At 30.6% G+C, this 16,715-nt stretch overlaps 1 protein-coding gene across 1 annotated transcript in view; it reads left to right on the plus strand.

The window, feature by feature from the left end:
* Positions 1-6,357: 6,357 nt before the first annotated feature.
* The window catches only part of LOC123667572 (ribosomal protein S6 kinase alpha-5-like), a 62,465-nt gene continuing 52,107 nt past the window's right edge, over positions 6,358-16,715 (plus strand). Inside the window, exon 1 of the mRNA XM_045601453.1 lies at positions 6,358-6,979. Coding sequence (XP_045457409.1) covers positions 6,553-6,979 — 427 coding nt within the window. The 5' untranslated portion in view covers positions 6,358-6,552. The remainder of the gene's footprint in view (positions 6,980-16,715) is intronic.

Raw genomic sequence — 16,715 nt, forward strand, 5'->3', positions numbered from 1 at the left:
CAAACAGTACAATTACTAATAATAAGATGCCACATAAACTCATTCGAGTTTTACCGGACACCAGTATTGTCGACATTATCAGTAGGCAGTAGTTAACTAGGTACATAATATGTTCGACTTAATGTTGAACTACGAGTACATCATTTTATTATCAAAGCATTTATTAATTATATAATAATCGTCACACATCAATCGGTTAAAGGCTGTTTGCAGATAGACCGATCAGCCAGTTTAATTTAATTCAGTTAAATTTTTTATTTCAATTTGTGATATTGTGTTATTTTAATTTATATTAAATACATAGCACATACCTATTTTGAAAATAATCACCAGAACAGTTTCAGAAACCAAGCAAACTTAAATGAATTTATTGATATTAGAGTGTACTGAAATTATTTAATTTACCGATTAAATTAAAAATAATAATAATAAATTACAATTGTATGGATCAATAATAACTTTAGATTATTAACTTAAATTTAAATTAAAAATAATTATAAAATGATAGTAATAGTTATAATTTCAATTACGATTACCATTAGATCAAATATTTTTAATCTATACAAATAAATAAAATTGGAGTCTGTTTGTAATATTAAAATAACCGCTTTTTACTAAATGCATATGGATGTATGTACACGGTACATATACTAAAATGAGATTTTCTTACAATTTTTGTCTTTCTGTTTGTTCCGGCTAATCTCTGAAATGGCTGGATCCTGTCAAAATCGACGGCACTTTCACTGGCTGATAGCTGATGTAGTAAGGAGTAACTTAGGCTACCTTTATTTTAGGAATTTATTTATTTTATAACTCTGCGAACTTAACAAAAATAACTTTCGCAAATTCCACGGGGACGAAGTCGCGGGCATAGCTAGTTAATAAATAAATTTCGTGCGAAATTAGTTGTGGTTGCAGTAACGCAGAATGTCTCTTTACGTCTAGCACCAATTCGTGGCAACGATGCATTTAGTAAAAAGCGGTCATTTTAATATTACAAACAGACACTACAATTTTATTTATTTGTATAGATTTACAGGTAAGATTATTAAAAACAATTGTACCTAAACGCATACTTAATAATTATAAGAACAATCGTAATCAACTATTTTGGCATTGTAATGTTATAAATATATATGATAATGTTAAATTTTCTATTCTAACCCAAATTAATAATACAACCTTGTTAAATGAAAAACTTAGACCTATAGGCTTACGTCAACTTGATTCAAACCTTAAATACCACTTACCAAAACTAACAATAAGTATGGAAAGAGAACTGACGACTGCTTAATACCCGAATATGTTAACGAACTACCCAGAGAACTGCAAGAAATGTATAAGAGTTTCACGAAAATCAAATCACGTTTAAAAAAATGTTTTTTACAAAAACAAACTGAATTAACTGAGTGACTCTCTGTACCCAGATAAACCCGCGATGTTTTCGTGGTACTTAAATTGCAAAGTATAATGTACTTGTTATGTTTTGAAAAAAAAAGATAAATGTTTAAATTCTTTTAAAATCCTCAGTACAAAACCAAGCTATCGGTATGCCTTATCAGACATATAACCAATGTGATAATCGAAAAGCAGCCTAGAATCGACGTAGACACCAAGATCCTTAATAATGTTAACTCTTGAAACGACCTCCCCACACAGTTTGTACGCAAAATCAATAACTAATATTTTCCTAGTAAACGTTATTACGTTACATTCTTTCAAATTTAGAAATAAGGAATTATTTGAACAATAGGAACTGAGACAATCAAGATATTCTTGGAAACACAAGCATTCCTCAGGGTTTTTGTTTTTTTTTTTATATTTTACGCTTATCATTAAACGGACCGTACGCTTGTTTGTCATCTTTATAATAAGTGTTAAAAAAAAAAAAACAATAACAGAATTCATTTTGTAATCCTCATCACAATGTGTGAAAGTACCTTAGGGGTTTTTTTACCTGCTTGTCGACTGCGCATCGGTACATACAAAAGTTACAATGAGTCAAAACAGCTTTATGAATGACTAGCTATACCACGGGGTTTCACCCGCATAATTTCCGATCTAGTGGGAATGTCGGGATAAAAAGTAGCCTTTGCATTTTCTGAAAACATTTACCATAGTAATGTATATTTTTTTACACAATTAGAAAGTAGAGATTTCAACCAACAAAAAGCCCACCGACTTTTTTAAAGAAACTAATATTTTGACGTGAGAATTTTCGATTGATAGTTGTGTTTGCAGGCAAACGAAAAAAAACGACTTCGATTATATCGACAACTAATACAACGTAGGTAGACGAAAAATTAGTCAACTAAATGCGTATTATCAAAGATTACTCCAAAAGTTGTAATCAGATCTCGATGAAATTTAAATGTGACCACATGATAAACATCGGCTCTCGATTAAATTAAAAATTATCAAAATCTTTACACCCAGTAAAATGTTATGCGGATTTTGGAGTTTCCCTTGATTTCTCTGGGATCCCATCATCAGATCCTGGTTTCCTTATCATGGTACCACCACACCAGGGATATCTCCTTTCCAACAAAAAAAAAAGAATTATCAAAATTGGTTCATAAACGACGAAGTTATCCCGGAATATATTATATATATATACAATTTTTTTAAATTACGTAATTAAATTTAATTATTTAATTACTTAATTTTAAAAAAATTGTATTAACTTCAAGTAACATACAAATGTATTAGAACTCGAATGAATTAATAAGTATTTTCTGATCATGCATAAGAGTCTAAGTAAAGGTAGGAATTGAAAAAGTGCCTATGTACATATTTAATTTATTCACATAATTATACTATTAAAAATAATAACCTTTGTAACTTATAATATATTAACAAATTGATATTCTGTATCGGCAATAAATATTCAAACCCATTTTATAATTCGGACAATTAAAGAAGGGGCTAGAAAGAGATGGTAAATAGCTTCAACTTTCGTTTCGCTCTTACATCATCCATCTCGCTCTACTTGATAGATAAGCAATACCTTTGTCTCGTTTTGTTTACGTCCATGAAATTGTGACTTTGTAGTACATGCGAAATATTAAGATGAAATTTTTAAAGATTGTGTAAATTGACACGCGCTTAACCATTTGCATAATTAATTGATCATTGTTATTATAAGTAGCAAAGTTAGGTTACGTTTATAAAAATGATCGTGAAATTACAAACCTAAATACGAATTAGCTTCTTTCATTAATATTATTAAATATAATGATTTGTTTACCTCAATAATGTGTTGTATGTCGCAGTGAAAATTCTAATTCCATGTAATTGAATAAAATGTAATAAAATAATATTATAAAGTAATAACGCTTTAGTCGGTAATATCCCACTGCTGAGTATCATAAAAGTGTAGTTTTCAAAACTTTTTTTATACAAGTAGATCGGCAAACAAGGAAACAAGCGTACGGTTCATCAGATGGTAAGCGATTACCGTAGCCGTAGACGTCTGTAGCACCAGAAGCATAGCAAAGACGTTAGCAGCTCTACCATCGATCCGGCCCAGGACCTCTGTACATTACTCACACTGGAACACAAAACTACTTGAGAGCATTACTATTTAGCTGTGATCTATAATCATATTACTTACAGACACAACTATTTCGTACGTGCCTTAAGCATACTAAAATTATTCAAAAACGGGATATTTACCATGTTTTTAATTTTCATTTTGCGGAGCTCGATATTTCGACATTATCTACAATGTCTTGTTCCCGAGCCTCAAAAAAAAAAAAAATCCTTAAGCATATTTTGATACTAGCTGTGGTTGGTCCCGGTCATCATGTACACCAGATAGCGATCGTTAATCTTATACTTATTATTACGAAATATCGCGAGGCGCAGCTAGTATAGCTTCAGCCTGTAATATCCCACTACTGGGCATAGGCCTCTTTCCCCATGTAGGAGAAGGATCAGAGCTTAATCCACCACGCTGCTCCAATGTGGGTTGGCAGATATATTCTATACTATGAGTAACGATCGCTAGTGAGATGACAACCGGTAGCGACGGCTTAACGTGCCCTACGTAAGGCACAATGGGGAGACTCACAAGGAATATGAAGTAATAAACAACCTATAAAATTGTATATAAACAGTTAAATAATAATAATTGTAAGGAATGATCTAGTAATATAGTTAGCGCATGGGTTAATGTCCCGCACAGTGTGCTTTTTGTCAATTTAGTTATGTTGTAAAACCTTAACTTTTTAGTAATGTCCTTTGTTGCAACTTTGATGTAATCGTTTTTACGGAAACATGGTTAAGTAGAAGTATAACTTATACAAAATTTTTAACTATCGTTATCTAGTGTCTAGGGCTATGATGTGCTTATGAATCAAACTGTGATTGATTCATAAGCATATATGTGAGGATATATGGATTAAACTAAAATTATTAAACAGCAATAGTCAAATAGATTATATATGCGCCATTTATATTCCTCACCCTATACAAAAGCATATATTGAAACCCTTTATTTTAAATACAAATCGTGTAATTGAAAAGCTCCTCCAACATAATTAATCGTTCTTGGGGGTTTAACCTTAGGTGATCTATGTTTGAACAGGATGGCTGGCTCTGCATTGACTTCGATAACAACGAATATTTTGTAGAATAGGTAACATGGTTACAAATTTTATGTTGTTAAACGCTCTTATACAATATGTATTGCTGCTGTCTAAATACATATAATACAAATACCCTATATGTAGGATAGACTAGTTACACCATCCTGTTAAGTTTTTCAAATTCAAGTGTCTGAATAATATTTTTTGGGAAAATGAATAGTCGAGTTAAAGATTAAAACATTTTATTGAATCATTATTGAATAATTATCTAATATGTATCTCATTACGGATTACACAACACTTTACAATATATTAATGTCATGAAGCAAGTATATTTAAAATTATCACATCACATATTATATACATAGATTTTAAAAATAGTACGTACGGAGCGTTGCATGAAGCTTCATAATCTTATCTTCAGATTGTATTTGAATAGCCTGGTAACAAATTTGTCATCAAATCCTAAACTAAAAATGTAGCTTATTTAAATGTAAAAAAGTTAGGTCAAGTTCCTATCCTGCCAGGATGTCTTGTGGTCACGAAGTAGCTTCTTCGGAAACCGACATTTGCAATCTGTTTGTATCACAGTTTTCTTCCGTGCTTAACACATATAGGATTCCCATCCCCAATGAGTTTAATTTGCCACCGACTTCAACATAATTATCTAACTATGATATCGGTAACAACAGACCAAGTTTTTAGAATTTCTCTTATTTCGGCTCTGACGCAGTACCTTCCATTTGTGATAAAATGTGTTGATGCCTTGGCTTACCATTTACAATTATTTTTAGAAAGTCTCTTGGCTCGATTATTAAAATGAAACAACTTTTTCGGATTTTATCAAAGTTTTTTAAATTCTGAAAATTTTTTTATGTTTTTGAATGAGTGAAATTCGCGTCAACGCGCGTTATTTTTAATGTATCAATTTTAAATTTGATTGTTTTATTCTTAACTTTATTGTAATAATTTTATTTAGGTAAAACTCAAATTATTTGTACCCTAGTGTTAATTATTGTGAATGTAATACTGTCTAACTTGTTGGCGCATTATTATAAATAAATAAACAAATGTTAATTATTTATAAATTACTTAATTATAAGCTTACTGACTTAGTAATGACTTATTAATGCACATAACAAAAAATGCTTAATGCCTATACATTGATAATCGTTAAGATAAAAGAATTTCGTAGAAGAAATAACAATAGAAGTAACATTAAAAGGTTGTTAGTTAAACGGTTTCATCTGTACGTTTTCATTGGTCTGTCTGGCCTCGTAAATTGTATCGTAGTGGGGGCAGCGCCTCTCGCACGTCGTACGGTTTCTATTTTGCGTTTCTCACTTCTCAGTTTAGTTCATTTACCGCGCTGGATGAGTCGTCATTCGCGCAAGCATTTTTAAATTTATACATATAGCGGTTAGTTTAGTTTTGTTGACAGACCAAACATTTTAGCGATAGTTAAAGATTATGAATCGAAGTGTCTGATGTGTCAAATGGACTGTACTAATAGTGTAGTGTATTTTTATACGAAACAAGCATTTGGATTTTTGTGAAGGAAACAGTGTGACGAAACGAAGAACAGGCTGTGATTTATGAAATACAAACCGAAAAATAGTGAAACATTTTGACATTTCACTAGTGCGAAAGTAGCCGTGAACGACATTAACCCCGAGCAATCGCGTTGGTCACCCTGTGCAAACTTTCAGTACAGTCGTATCGGATTCTTAAATCGGTAGGATATTGTCGCAGCGGCGCCCTCTGCAAAACGGTTTCGCTCGAACTTCAGGCGAGTTCATTGCAGGTTTGACTATGCTCGCGAAATTTATTACGTGTCGTGTTTACTTTCGCTAAATTTGAAATAGTTTCAAAGTGAAAATTGACGGTTCGGTCGCGGCCGGACGCCGCCCGGCGGAGCGTCGATATAGCAGGTTAGGTCTTCATGGTTTTGAAGGGTTGAGCCATGGCGACAGTAGAAATGAGTCTGCCTGACAAGAAGCCTGAGCACGAGTCGGGATACTACGAAGGTAGCGATCAAGAAGGCAGCATGGAATGTGGGTGTCCATCGCCCGTCAGCTCGAGGAACTCCTCTCATTCGACGAACCTGAAGCGCAGACACAGCGCTCACAAACACAAGAAGGTTCCGAATAAAAAGCTGAAGACCGAGCAACCGGTGAACGGGCACAACAATATACACAAGGACAAAAATGTCGAAATTGAATATTCAGTGTCGGCGAAGGACAAGAACGTCGAGGAAATTGCGGCAGTGCCGGGACCGAGTAAACGTAGTAGTTCAGTAGAATTAATTGGTGGTACAGTGCCCGCCCCCGCCAGGGATTCCGTAGATTGGAATTTGGTGGAAGCCAGCAAAATTAGGAAAAGGAGTAAAGGTTTGTAGCTTATTTACTTACCTTGTCTTAAATAAATTATTATATAGTAATTAGCATAACTATTTAAATTAAAATTTTAACATATAAAAAATTAAATAAATTATTTTAAACTTTAAATTTTAATTTTTTAAAATTAAATAGGTTTATGTGGAGAAAACAAAAAAAAAATATCATATTAACATTGGGTAATCATGCAATGAAATTACCTCAGTAGTTATTAGAGATGGAAATAATTCAGTTATTCAACGTAACTCTATCTTCTTTGTGTTATAATTAATTTGAAACTATAAAAAATATTAACTTCATCTTTTAATGAAATATAGTATGGAAATACTTAGCAAAAATTAACACAATTTTAAAAGAAAATCACATTTGATTTTCTTGAAACTTGATTTTTTTTGAAATTATGAAAAATATACAGCCAGTAACGTCCGTCTTATGGGCAAAGGCCTCTACTCCATGCAATGTGTGTAGGAGTAGGAATAAGCTCTGATCAACCTTAGTATATTAACTTTATTTTAATGTTATTAGAAATATCTCAAATAAAAAAAAAAAAAACAATATTCTTCATATATAACATTTCTTATTCTTTATATAATACAAAAAGAATGAGTGTGCCTTAGACCACATGACTGTAGTAAAACTTACGAATTGTAACTCTTTCTTTTTATCTCCGCTCACTTATATCTCCCTCTTAACTTCTGCTCGCCTCGCCTGATCACACTTTTCGTAACTCTCTCGTTAAGTGTTCACCAGCTTACTCCTCAAGACAAGAGTACGTAAAGAAGTTTTACTTCAAAAATTTGTACTAATGAAATTGATTAAAAAACATATTTTTTTTTATTTCTCCTAGCTTTACTTCATTATGTGAAAAAATTATAAATTAATAGTTGAACTCGGAAAATATACTTTGTGTTACATTAACACTTCTTAGAACATATGTTATGAAAACACTACACATAAACATGAATATACGTGAATTATGTAATATTAATATACTTTAATGCACATTAAATAAAGAACAAAATTAACTATACAAGCAACTATAGGTACGAGTTGTACAACCAGGTGATCTTATTGCTTAAAATCAATCTCTTTCAAACAACCTACTCATCAGATCTTGCTCAAACTAAAATGGGTTCACACAACAAGCACCAGCCATCCAATAGAAAAATGAATCATCATTATTGGTACATTCAGTAAAGAGTAATTAGCGCTAACACACATAAAAAATTAAGTTGAATTGAGAACCTTATATATTTCTAGGTTGGCAAAATACACACTGTTGTGATAATTATCATATTTTATTACTAAGTAAATCAACTACTTGTTTTATTTAAACATTGTCTTATATCTTTATTAAATATGGCATAAGTGCCATATTAGGTAGTGGCCTGTAGGCTTAATCATGATACTTATATGTTACAACATACACCTGCTGGGCATAAGCCTTTTTCTATATGTAGAATACGGGCTGGAGCTTAATCCACCAAGCTACAACACTCCGGATTGTTTGAGAGAATAGCACAATAAGTTACAAAAAAATATTTGTAATAATAATACGACTAGCCCCTTGGCGCAGTTTGTAGTGACCCTGCTTTCTGCTCTGAGGGTTGTGGGTTCGATTCCCACCCCGAGTCTGGGTGTAATATAAATATTTATTTATATATTTATATATGTATTATTTATAAGTATGTTTAACGAAAAAAAAAAAAAAAATGTGTAGCTATATCCCAGTCGGCTGTTACCTAAAACACAAGCATTAAGTTGCTTACTTTAGGAACAGACGACCGTGTGTGTATTGTGTAGATATTTATTTATTATTTATTTATTATTTATTATTGATCATTCAATAATTATTCATTTGGTTCAATGGCTTCGAATAGAGCTAAAATAGCACAATTAATTTCATTAATATTCAGTAAATAGTCATTGTTACTATATAGTATTAGTAATAGTTATTATCAATGTAGGCAACTTAATGCCAGTGTTTTTGGTAACGCCAATTGATACAGTATCTTACTTAGGTTGTTTTTGAAGCATAAGTACGGTATTCTGTTTCAATGTCAGGTCATCGTCTTCTAAATTTTTTATAATACTTCTACCACATAAAGAATAAGAGATAATATAGGAGAATATAAATAAATTATAGTCAATAAGATAATAATATATAATACTCAGTAAAACAAAATTATTCCATCATTAACATTAATTTGATTAATATTTTAAGTAACCTAAAACCAGTGGTGCCAACCCTACTGTTTTAAACAGTATATTTGCTGTTATTACATTGTTTTTTGTTTCATTCCTTATTTTTACTGTTTTTCAATTGGCGTTCAGTGTTATCACTATGTAATATGTTTTGATGACCACTAAATAATAAAACGCAATGATAGCAGATGGCAGGACATATTATACTTGTCGCAATTCAAGGGAATTCCGCGATCTACCTTTTTTACTTTACCGACAGTTTTCTCCTGTTTTTTTTTTATTAGTGAGCCGCTGTTTTTTAGTTTCTTGGGGTTGGCAACACAGCTTAAAACATATGATTAATTCTTTTTTACTTGTTTCTCTAAATAATAAACATTTCTTTAATTTGATTAGGCTGATTTTTTGAATTAAAATATAAAATTGAATTGGATAAAACAATTCCATCTCCGTTTCGTAGAAATACATTACATATTTTTTGATCTAATATTAATATATGAAATATAATTTAAAAATAGACATGTAATCACAAAGAAAGTTAAACGATTCCTTGAAAAGTTATAATCAGTGATAAAGACATATTTCTTATATTTGCCTGTATTTATTTTTGTAACAAGTCAAACTTTCGTATTTATCAAACTTCTTTTTTAAACATTATTATTCACTACATTAATAAGACCTGTAATTAATTAGAGTTACAATTTCTTAGTAGTTTTTGTATAATCTTTATATATCAAAATTAATGTTTGTCTGTATGTCCTTTATAGAATCGTAAACTATGCATTTGATCATGTCAATATCTTCAGCAAAGTGTTTTGCATGAGCTCACAAAGGTTTCCGAGTTGGTACGACCAAAAAATAAAAAATAAATCTTAGCAACGCGCGCATGGTACAGCTAGTAATTTGTAACATAAAAGTAAAAAAAAAATTACATGTTAAACTAAACTTGTGTGAGGATACGTATAATTTAGTCTTATTGTAAATATGAAATTATTTAAAGAAAGAAAATAATAATAAACTTAATTACTACCACGAATTTCTGGTATAAACTAAAAAATAACTTATTTTTATTTCATTAGGTAATTCCTTTTGTAATATATGAGTAAAATAAAAAGTCAATTGTTATACTATAACAATTAAAATATACAATTACAAAATAAAGTATAAAAAAGGTATGTCTTAAAAAAAATTAAATTGTAGTAACAATTAGGAAACCTTAAATAAGAAAAACTTAAACTTAATAAAACTAAAGTAAGTGCCAGATGTATGTTGCACTTACAATTGCATTGATTCTTTCAACAGCCCTTATGAAATCCATGAAGCAATAGCAAAACAAACTGTTCGTTGATAAGTAAAAAATGATATTTAATGGGTATATTTTACTTTCAAAAATCCATACTAATGTTATAAATGGGAAGTGAGTTTATTTGTTTGTTACATTTTCACGGCTCAACAGCTTGGCTGATCGCCATGATCTTTGGCATATGCATACCAAAGTATAGCTTACAGAGCCGTATCGGACATAGGCTAATTTCCATCCTGGAAGAATGCGTAGTTCCCTACGGATAGCAAAAAAAACGTTACGAGCGCAACCGTCACCCTGACGTCTTTTCTATGAACATAGAGGCAAAGACCTTACGATTTTAAGTAAGATTAGCGAAAGAATCACGAAAATACGTCAAAATTAATAATGTTACTATCTCATCAAGGACATTCATTAGTTATAAGATTATATAGAAACGAATTTAAGTAATAATATGGCCAATATTATTACTTAAATTCGTAGTACAAATTAAAGTTCATTTATTGTTTAATTGTTTTAATATATTGGGAATATGAAATATGAAATTGTCGTGTAGCGCCGCCATTATTGAAAAGGTTGGAAAATAAGTAGTAGGATGATGTCAATGCCACTTTCGCTTTAGCCTGTAATATCCCACTACTGGGCATAGGCCTCTTTCCCCATGTAGGAGAAAGATTAGAGCTTAATCCACCACACTGCTCCAATGCGGGTTGGCGGATCAATGCTACTTTATTATTTGTCAACTGTCAATGTGTATTTATTTTTTTGTGAATTCATCATCATCACTTCAGCCTATGGCAGTCCACTGCTGGAAATAGGCCTCCCCAAGTTCGCTCCAGACATCCCGGTTTTCCGCAATCCTCATCCAGCCTATTGCAGTACTATTTATATTGACCTCAATTATATATTTCGTAATTAATAGTTTGTTTAATTACTTTTAATTTTTTTATAAATGTTAGTTTAATATTTTCGTTTAATTTTGCTGTTACTTTTGTTGGTTACAATATGTTAAGTTACACATTGACACATTATTTGTGTCTACTTAAAATTAAAAATTGTTTAATGTGAATAACAAAGTTTTTTGTTATAACATTATTTGCAGATAAACAACTAATTTACACGTACTTTACCAACTTTGATTCCGGTAATAAAAAGAAAAAAGTGTATGTCTGAAATACCTTCATCTGTAAACTTACATTATAATAAGATTTCATTTACAATCAAGAATAATATAAACTATATGTTGTACATTGTAGTCTAGTAAATTTTCGATATTAGTTTTATGTAAACATAATTAAAAAAAATACATAAAACTTAATACATTTCATAAACTATCTACCTATTTTGTTTAGCATTAAACATACATAATTAAATATAAGTAATAAATAAAGATTACAATGGATATAAAAATAGAAACTTTACATTTATTGTTTGCTTATAATATTGACTATTGTTTGTAACAAAGGTCGATTTAATAATGAAACAAAATTTAAACTAAAGTAAATTATAAAAACAAATATCCTTTGCTCCATTGTAAAAAGGAATTCAACTAATATGACAGCTTTTTTTTTTTTTTGTTCTAAGTACCCGAGTTTAAGCAGGTTCAAGTTAAAATAAAACCATGGGCCTATATTAATTAATACTAATTTTATATTGACCTTGCCATTTTTTTGGAATTACTTTTAAACTGAACCTCTTAAAATCATATCGCTTATTATATCTAGATATTGTTTGATAAAAACTAGAAGTTTCATTAATAATTGTATAATATTCATGTATGTTCATTTATAAACATATATTCTCATATAAGACAAAATATTTACGAATAATTTTTATATTTTAAATCACACCTTATTGAAATATGACTGCAGGATAATAATAATATTGTAAACTTACAAATTCATTATTTTTAAAAAGCGAACCAATTAAACTCATAAAATATACATAATTATATACTAATCATAACAGAACTCATGGGGGTTTTTGCCCATAGTCACCACGCTGGGCAAGGGGGTTGGTGACCACAGGGCTGACTTTGTCGCACCAAAGACACTGCTGCCTGTCCTCGGTCTGTGCATTTAAAAAAGCCAGCTGTAGGATGGCTATCCTGCCATCGGTTGGCTTCGCTAGTTCCATAATAGAACATGTTACTAAGTAAGATTACTTAAAAACACAATATTGTTATTCATTTTTGTAAAATTAATTATTTATCAATAGTTTTTACAACACAGGCAGTTTTTCGTACATTTTAGTTAACAATAACGGCATCAGGAAAAAAAGAATAATATTTTAATTTCCAATCTGTTTTATTTTATTTTTTATTTATTGTGATACACAATGTGATGAAATATATGACTATTAATATATTAATCTGATAGTACAATGAATATGCTTGCTTGACTTTAGATATTATTATCAAGAGGTTCCTGACCTTGCGTTATCTATACAATTTACTATCTAGGTAATATTATCTGATTTTATTTAAACAAGGCAATAATTACTAATTACATGTATATTTTTTTAATAAAATAAAACATCATATCTAGTATGGTAGTTTGAAAATGTATCTAAAATTCATTACTGAATTTTTTCTATAAATTTATTTTCATATATACTTTATTCATTAATATATTTTATAATCCACGATTTATTTAAACGAAAATGTTTACTTATTTATAAATTACAGATAATACAATAAAATAACTAATTCCAATCTAAAGTAATATTATGAAGCTGAAGAGTTTTTTTTTTTATTTTAATATCTTTATTTAGGGAATTATATACATATGTGTGTGACAGTCCTGTACTAACCTTATCTATATAAAACTAACAATTTTTATTTTTTTATTTTATTATTCAGAAAACCAAAGGCTTTAAAAATTATATATCTTGTAGCTATATGTAATATAGTTTTGCCAATAATAGGCTTCCCTTAAATTAAAAAATTACACTGTAATATTCAACTTTGTTATTTAGTGAAATAACAAACAAATTAAGAAATTCAAGGATCCATCCACTTAAACCTATCGATATTAAATTTTAACATTTTTAAATAAACTAAATTATTACTGGATCTTACCCTAATACTACTGAATACAAATTTTAGTATAGTTTTGGTACATTAGGATGTTGGTTTAGACAAGATCTGATAGAACAAGCCCACTTCCAATAAATTTAGACCTTGGACACCAAATCTGCTTTGTTTGTAACGGACACATTCCATCAAAACATGTACGTCTTCTAAAGCTGAAGGGTTAATCTCAGGATCTATTGGTTCGAATTAGATTATTATTTGTTTAAGATAGTCAATTTACCAAGAAAGGCTATACAATATATTAGTATGATTTTCCCTCAAATTAACGCAGGTGAAACAGCAGGGCACAGCTAGTCATTTAAATATATTTAATAACATTTTTCCTCTGTTCATGTTTCCTTGTTAAAAATCTTTTACTGTTAAGGTCCCTATTGCATATCTATTTATAAATATTCTAAAATATATTATTCCTGCACTGTGTACTTAATGAATAAAATATTAAATAAATACATAAGTAAATAAAAACTGAATGATAAAATTTGTTACCTGTTGTGTTACCAACTTTACTTTAAACATTTTTCTCATTAAAATTATTTAAATTGTTTGTTTGTGGTCTCTGGTTTCTTACTATCAAAAGTCCTTGACGCGAACCGTGATAAGAAACAGCCGTTATCAGAATTATGGTGTTCTATTCTTGAACAAATTTTAATATACATATGTATATGATCTGGAATATTTTAACTCAATTTAAAATTCAGTAAATAATATTTTAGGCGGTCATATTGGTATAGCGTTTCTTAAATGTGTGGTACTGCGTTAACAATGTATTAATATTATAACTATGAAATATAACTACAAATTTTTGGGTTAAAAAAGTAAATTTCCAACAAAAAAGGACCATAAAAAAGGTTTTTACTGCTGGTCACTAAATTGGTTGTTATTACTGGCTAGATCTAAACTACTTATCATCAATGAATTAAATTTTCTGTTAACTTGTCAATTTAAAACAAATTATTTTGTTATGTAGATTGAAGATACAGTGGACATTGCTCAATACCTTAAGTCATATAAACCTAATCGGTCAGGAAAAGGACTAAAACTAGGTGCCTACAGATTAATAGTTTTAATTGGTAATAGTAATAATTTTTTTATTAATTAAAATAATTCATTCAGGACATGATAAAATCCTTTTTAATTGTCTTTATTTATATCTACATGCCACGTAAACCATAATAAAAATATATTTTACGATTTAATTACAATATGTGTAAGGTAAAGAAGTGCCTAATTAAATATGTTGTATTGTTTGCGTAATGTGCCAACATAATAATAATAATAATAATATAAGCCTTTATTCAGACGTATACAGTTTCCAATAAAGTTTAGCTTAATTTGACGACTGCTGAGTCGTCGACATCGACAGCACGGTCTGTCTGCCTTTTGGCAAAGGCCTCCTCCATTTCCTTCCACTCTGTTCTATTAAGTGCTCTTCTAGTCCATGTTTTTCCTGCCATATTTTTTATCTCATCTTCCCACCTCCTGAACTGTCTACCTCGATTTCTTTTCCCATTCCTCGGATACCAAAATATTGTGCTCTTATTCCATTTTTCGATCCCTCTTATTAGGTGACCAGTCCACCTCCACTTTAGCGATCTCACTTGTGTGGTTACACTCTTAATTTTTGTGCGTCTTCTGATATTTTTGTTTTGTGTTCTTTCAGACTTTCTTATACTTAGCATACTTCTTTCCATAGCAACTTGACACGTTTCTAGCCTTTTGTATTGCGCTTTAGTTAGGGCCCAAGTCTGACAGCCATACGTTAAGACGGGGAGTATACATGTATTATATAATTTTGTTTTGATGATGGTCTTAGTTTCTGTGTTCTTCATTATTTCTTTAAGCCCCCAGTAACGTTTCCATGCATTTCCGATTCTTGTGTCTATTTCCTTTGACATTATATCTGTGACTGAAATTTGTTGTCCTAGGTAAGTGTACTCTTTTACATACTCGACTGGCTCGCCATATACAAAGATAGGGTCTTCGATTGCGTTTGTCAAGGCTTTAGTTTTCGAAGTGTTCATGGTTAAGCCTATTTTACGACTTTCTTTGTCCAAGTCTATGAGCATGTGTTGTAGTTGCTCTTTCGTGTTGGCAAATAACACAATGTCATCGGCGAATCGCAAATGTGAAAGTTTCTCACCATTTATATTGATGCCATACTCGTCCCATTTTAGTTGTCGAAAGACCTCTTCCAATACGGATGTGAATAATTTTGGTGATAATGGGTCTCCTTATCGTACTCCTCTGTTTATTTTTATTTCTTTTCCCTCTTTTTCTAGTTTTATTTTAGCTGTGCTATTAGTGTATATGTTCTTTAGAATCCTGATGTATTTATGTTCTATTCCTTGAATCTTTAAGCTGTGCCATATACTGTTATGCTCTATAGAATCGAATGCTTTATTATAGTCAATAAAACAACAGTAAAATGGTATCCTAAATTCCTTGCTCTTCTCTAAAATTTGTCTTACAGTAAATATGTGATCTAGTGTCGAATATCCCGCGCGGAAGCCAGCCTGTTCTTTGGGCTGATTTTCATCCAGAGTTCTTGTTATTCGTCGAAGAATAATTTTTGAAAATATTTTGTGGATATTCGACATTAAGCTAATTGGTCTATAATTATTAATGTCCATCTTGTCGCCTTTTTTGTGGATTAAGATAATTGTTGATGTGGTCCATTGAGTTGGAATTTCCTCAGTATGTAATATACAATCAAATATGCATTTTAACAATGGCGCGATCTCGATTTTGCAGTTTATAAGTAACTCATTATTGATTTCGTCGGGGCCAGGAGCTTTATCCTTCTTTTGTGTTTCGATTGCCTTAATTATTTCTTCTATTAATATAGGTGGTACATTGTTCTTGTTGTTTAGGTCAGTGTCGCTTATTAGATTTTTGCTGGTGTAAAGATTTTCGTAGTAGTTTGTTGCTATTGATAGTATGTCGTACCTTTTTGTCTTTGTTTTGGAAAATTGGTCTTTCATGCTAGGTATCCAGTTTGTCTTTTCGGTAAGAAATCTAAGTGCCTTTTTTATACCTCCAGTCTGATTAATATGTTTTTCGAATGTATTTAGCTAAATACAATGTGCCAACATAAGAGTATCCTATTTTTAAAGGTCTTTTGCCTATTAGTA

This window comes from Melitaea cinxia, chromosome 28, assembly GCF_905220565.1.
Source record: "Melitaea cinxia chromosome 28, ilMelCinx1.1, whole genome shotgun sequence".
Taxonomy (NCBI): Eukaryota; Metazoa; Arthropoda; class Insecta; order Lepidoptera; family Nymphalidae; genus Melitaea; species Melitaea cinxia.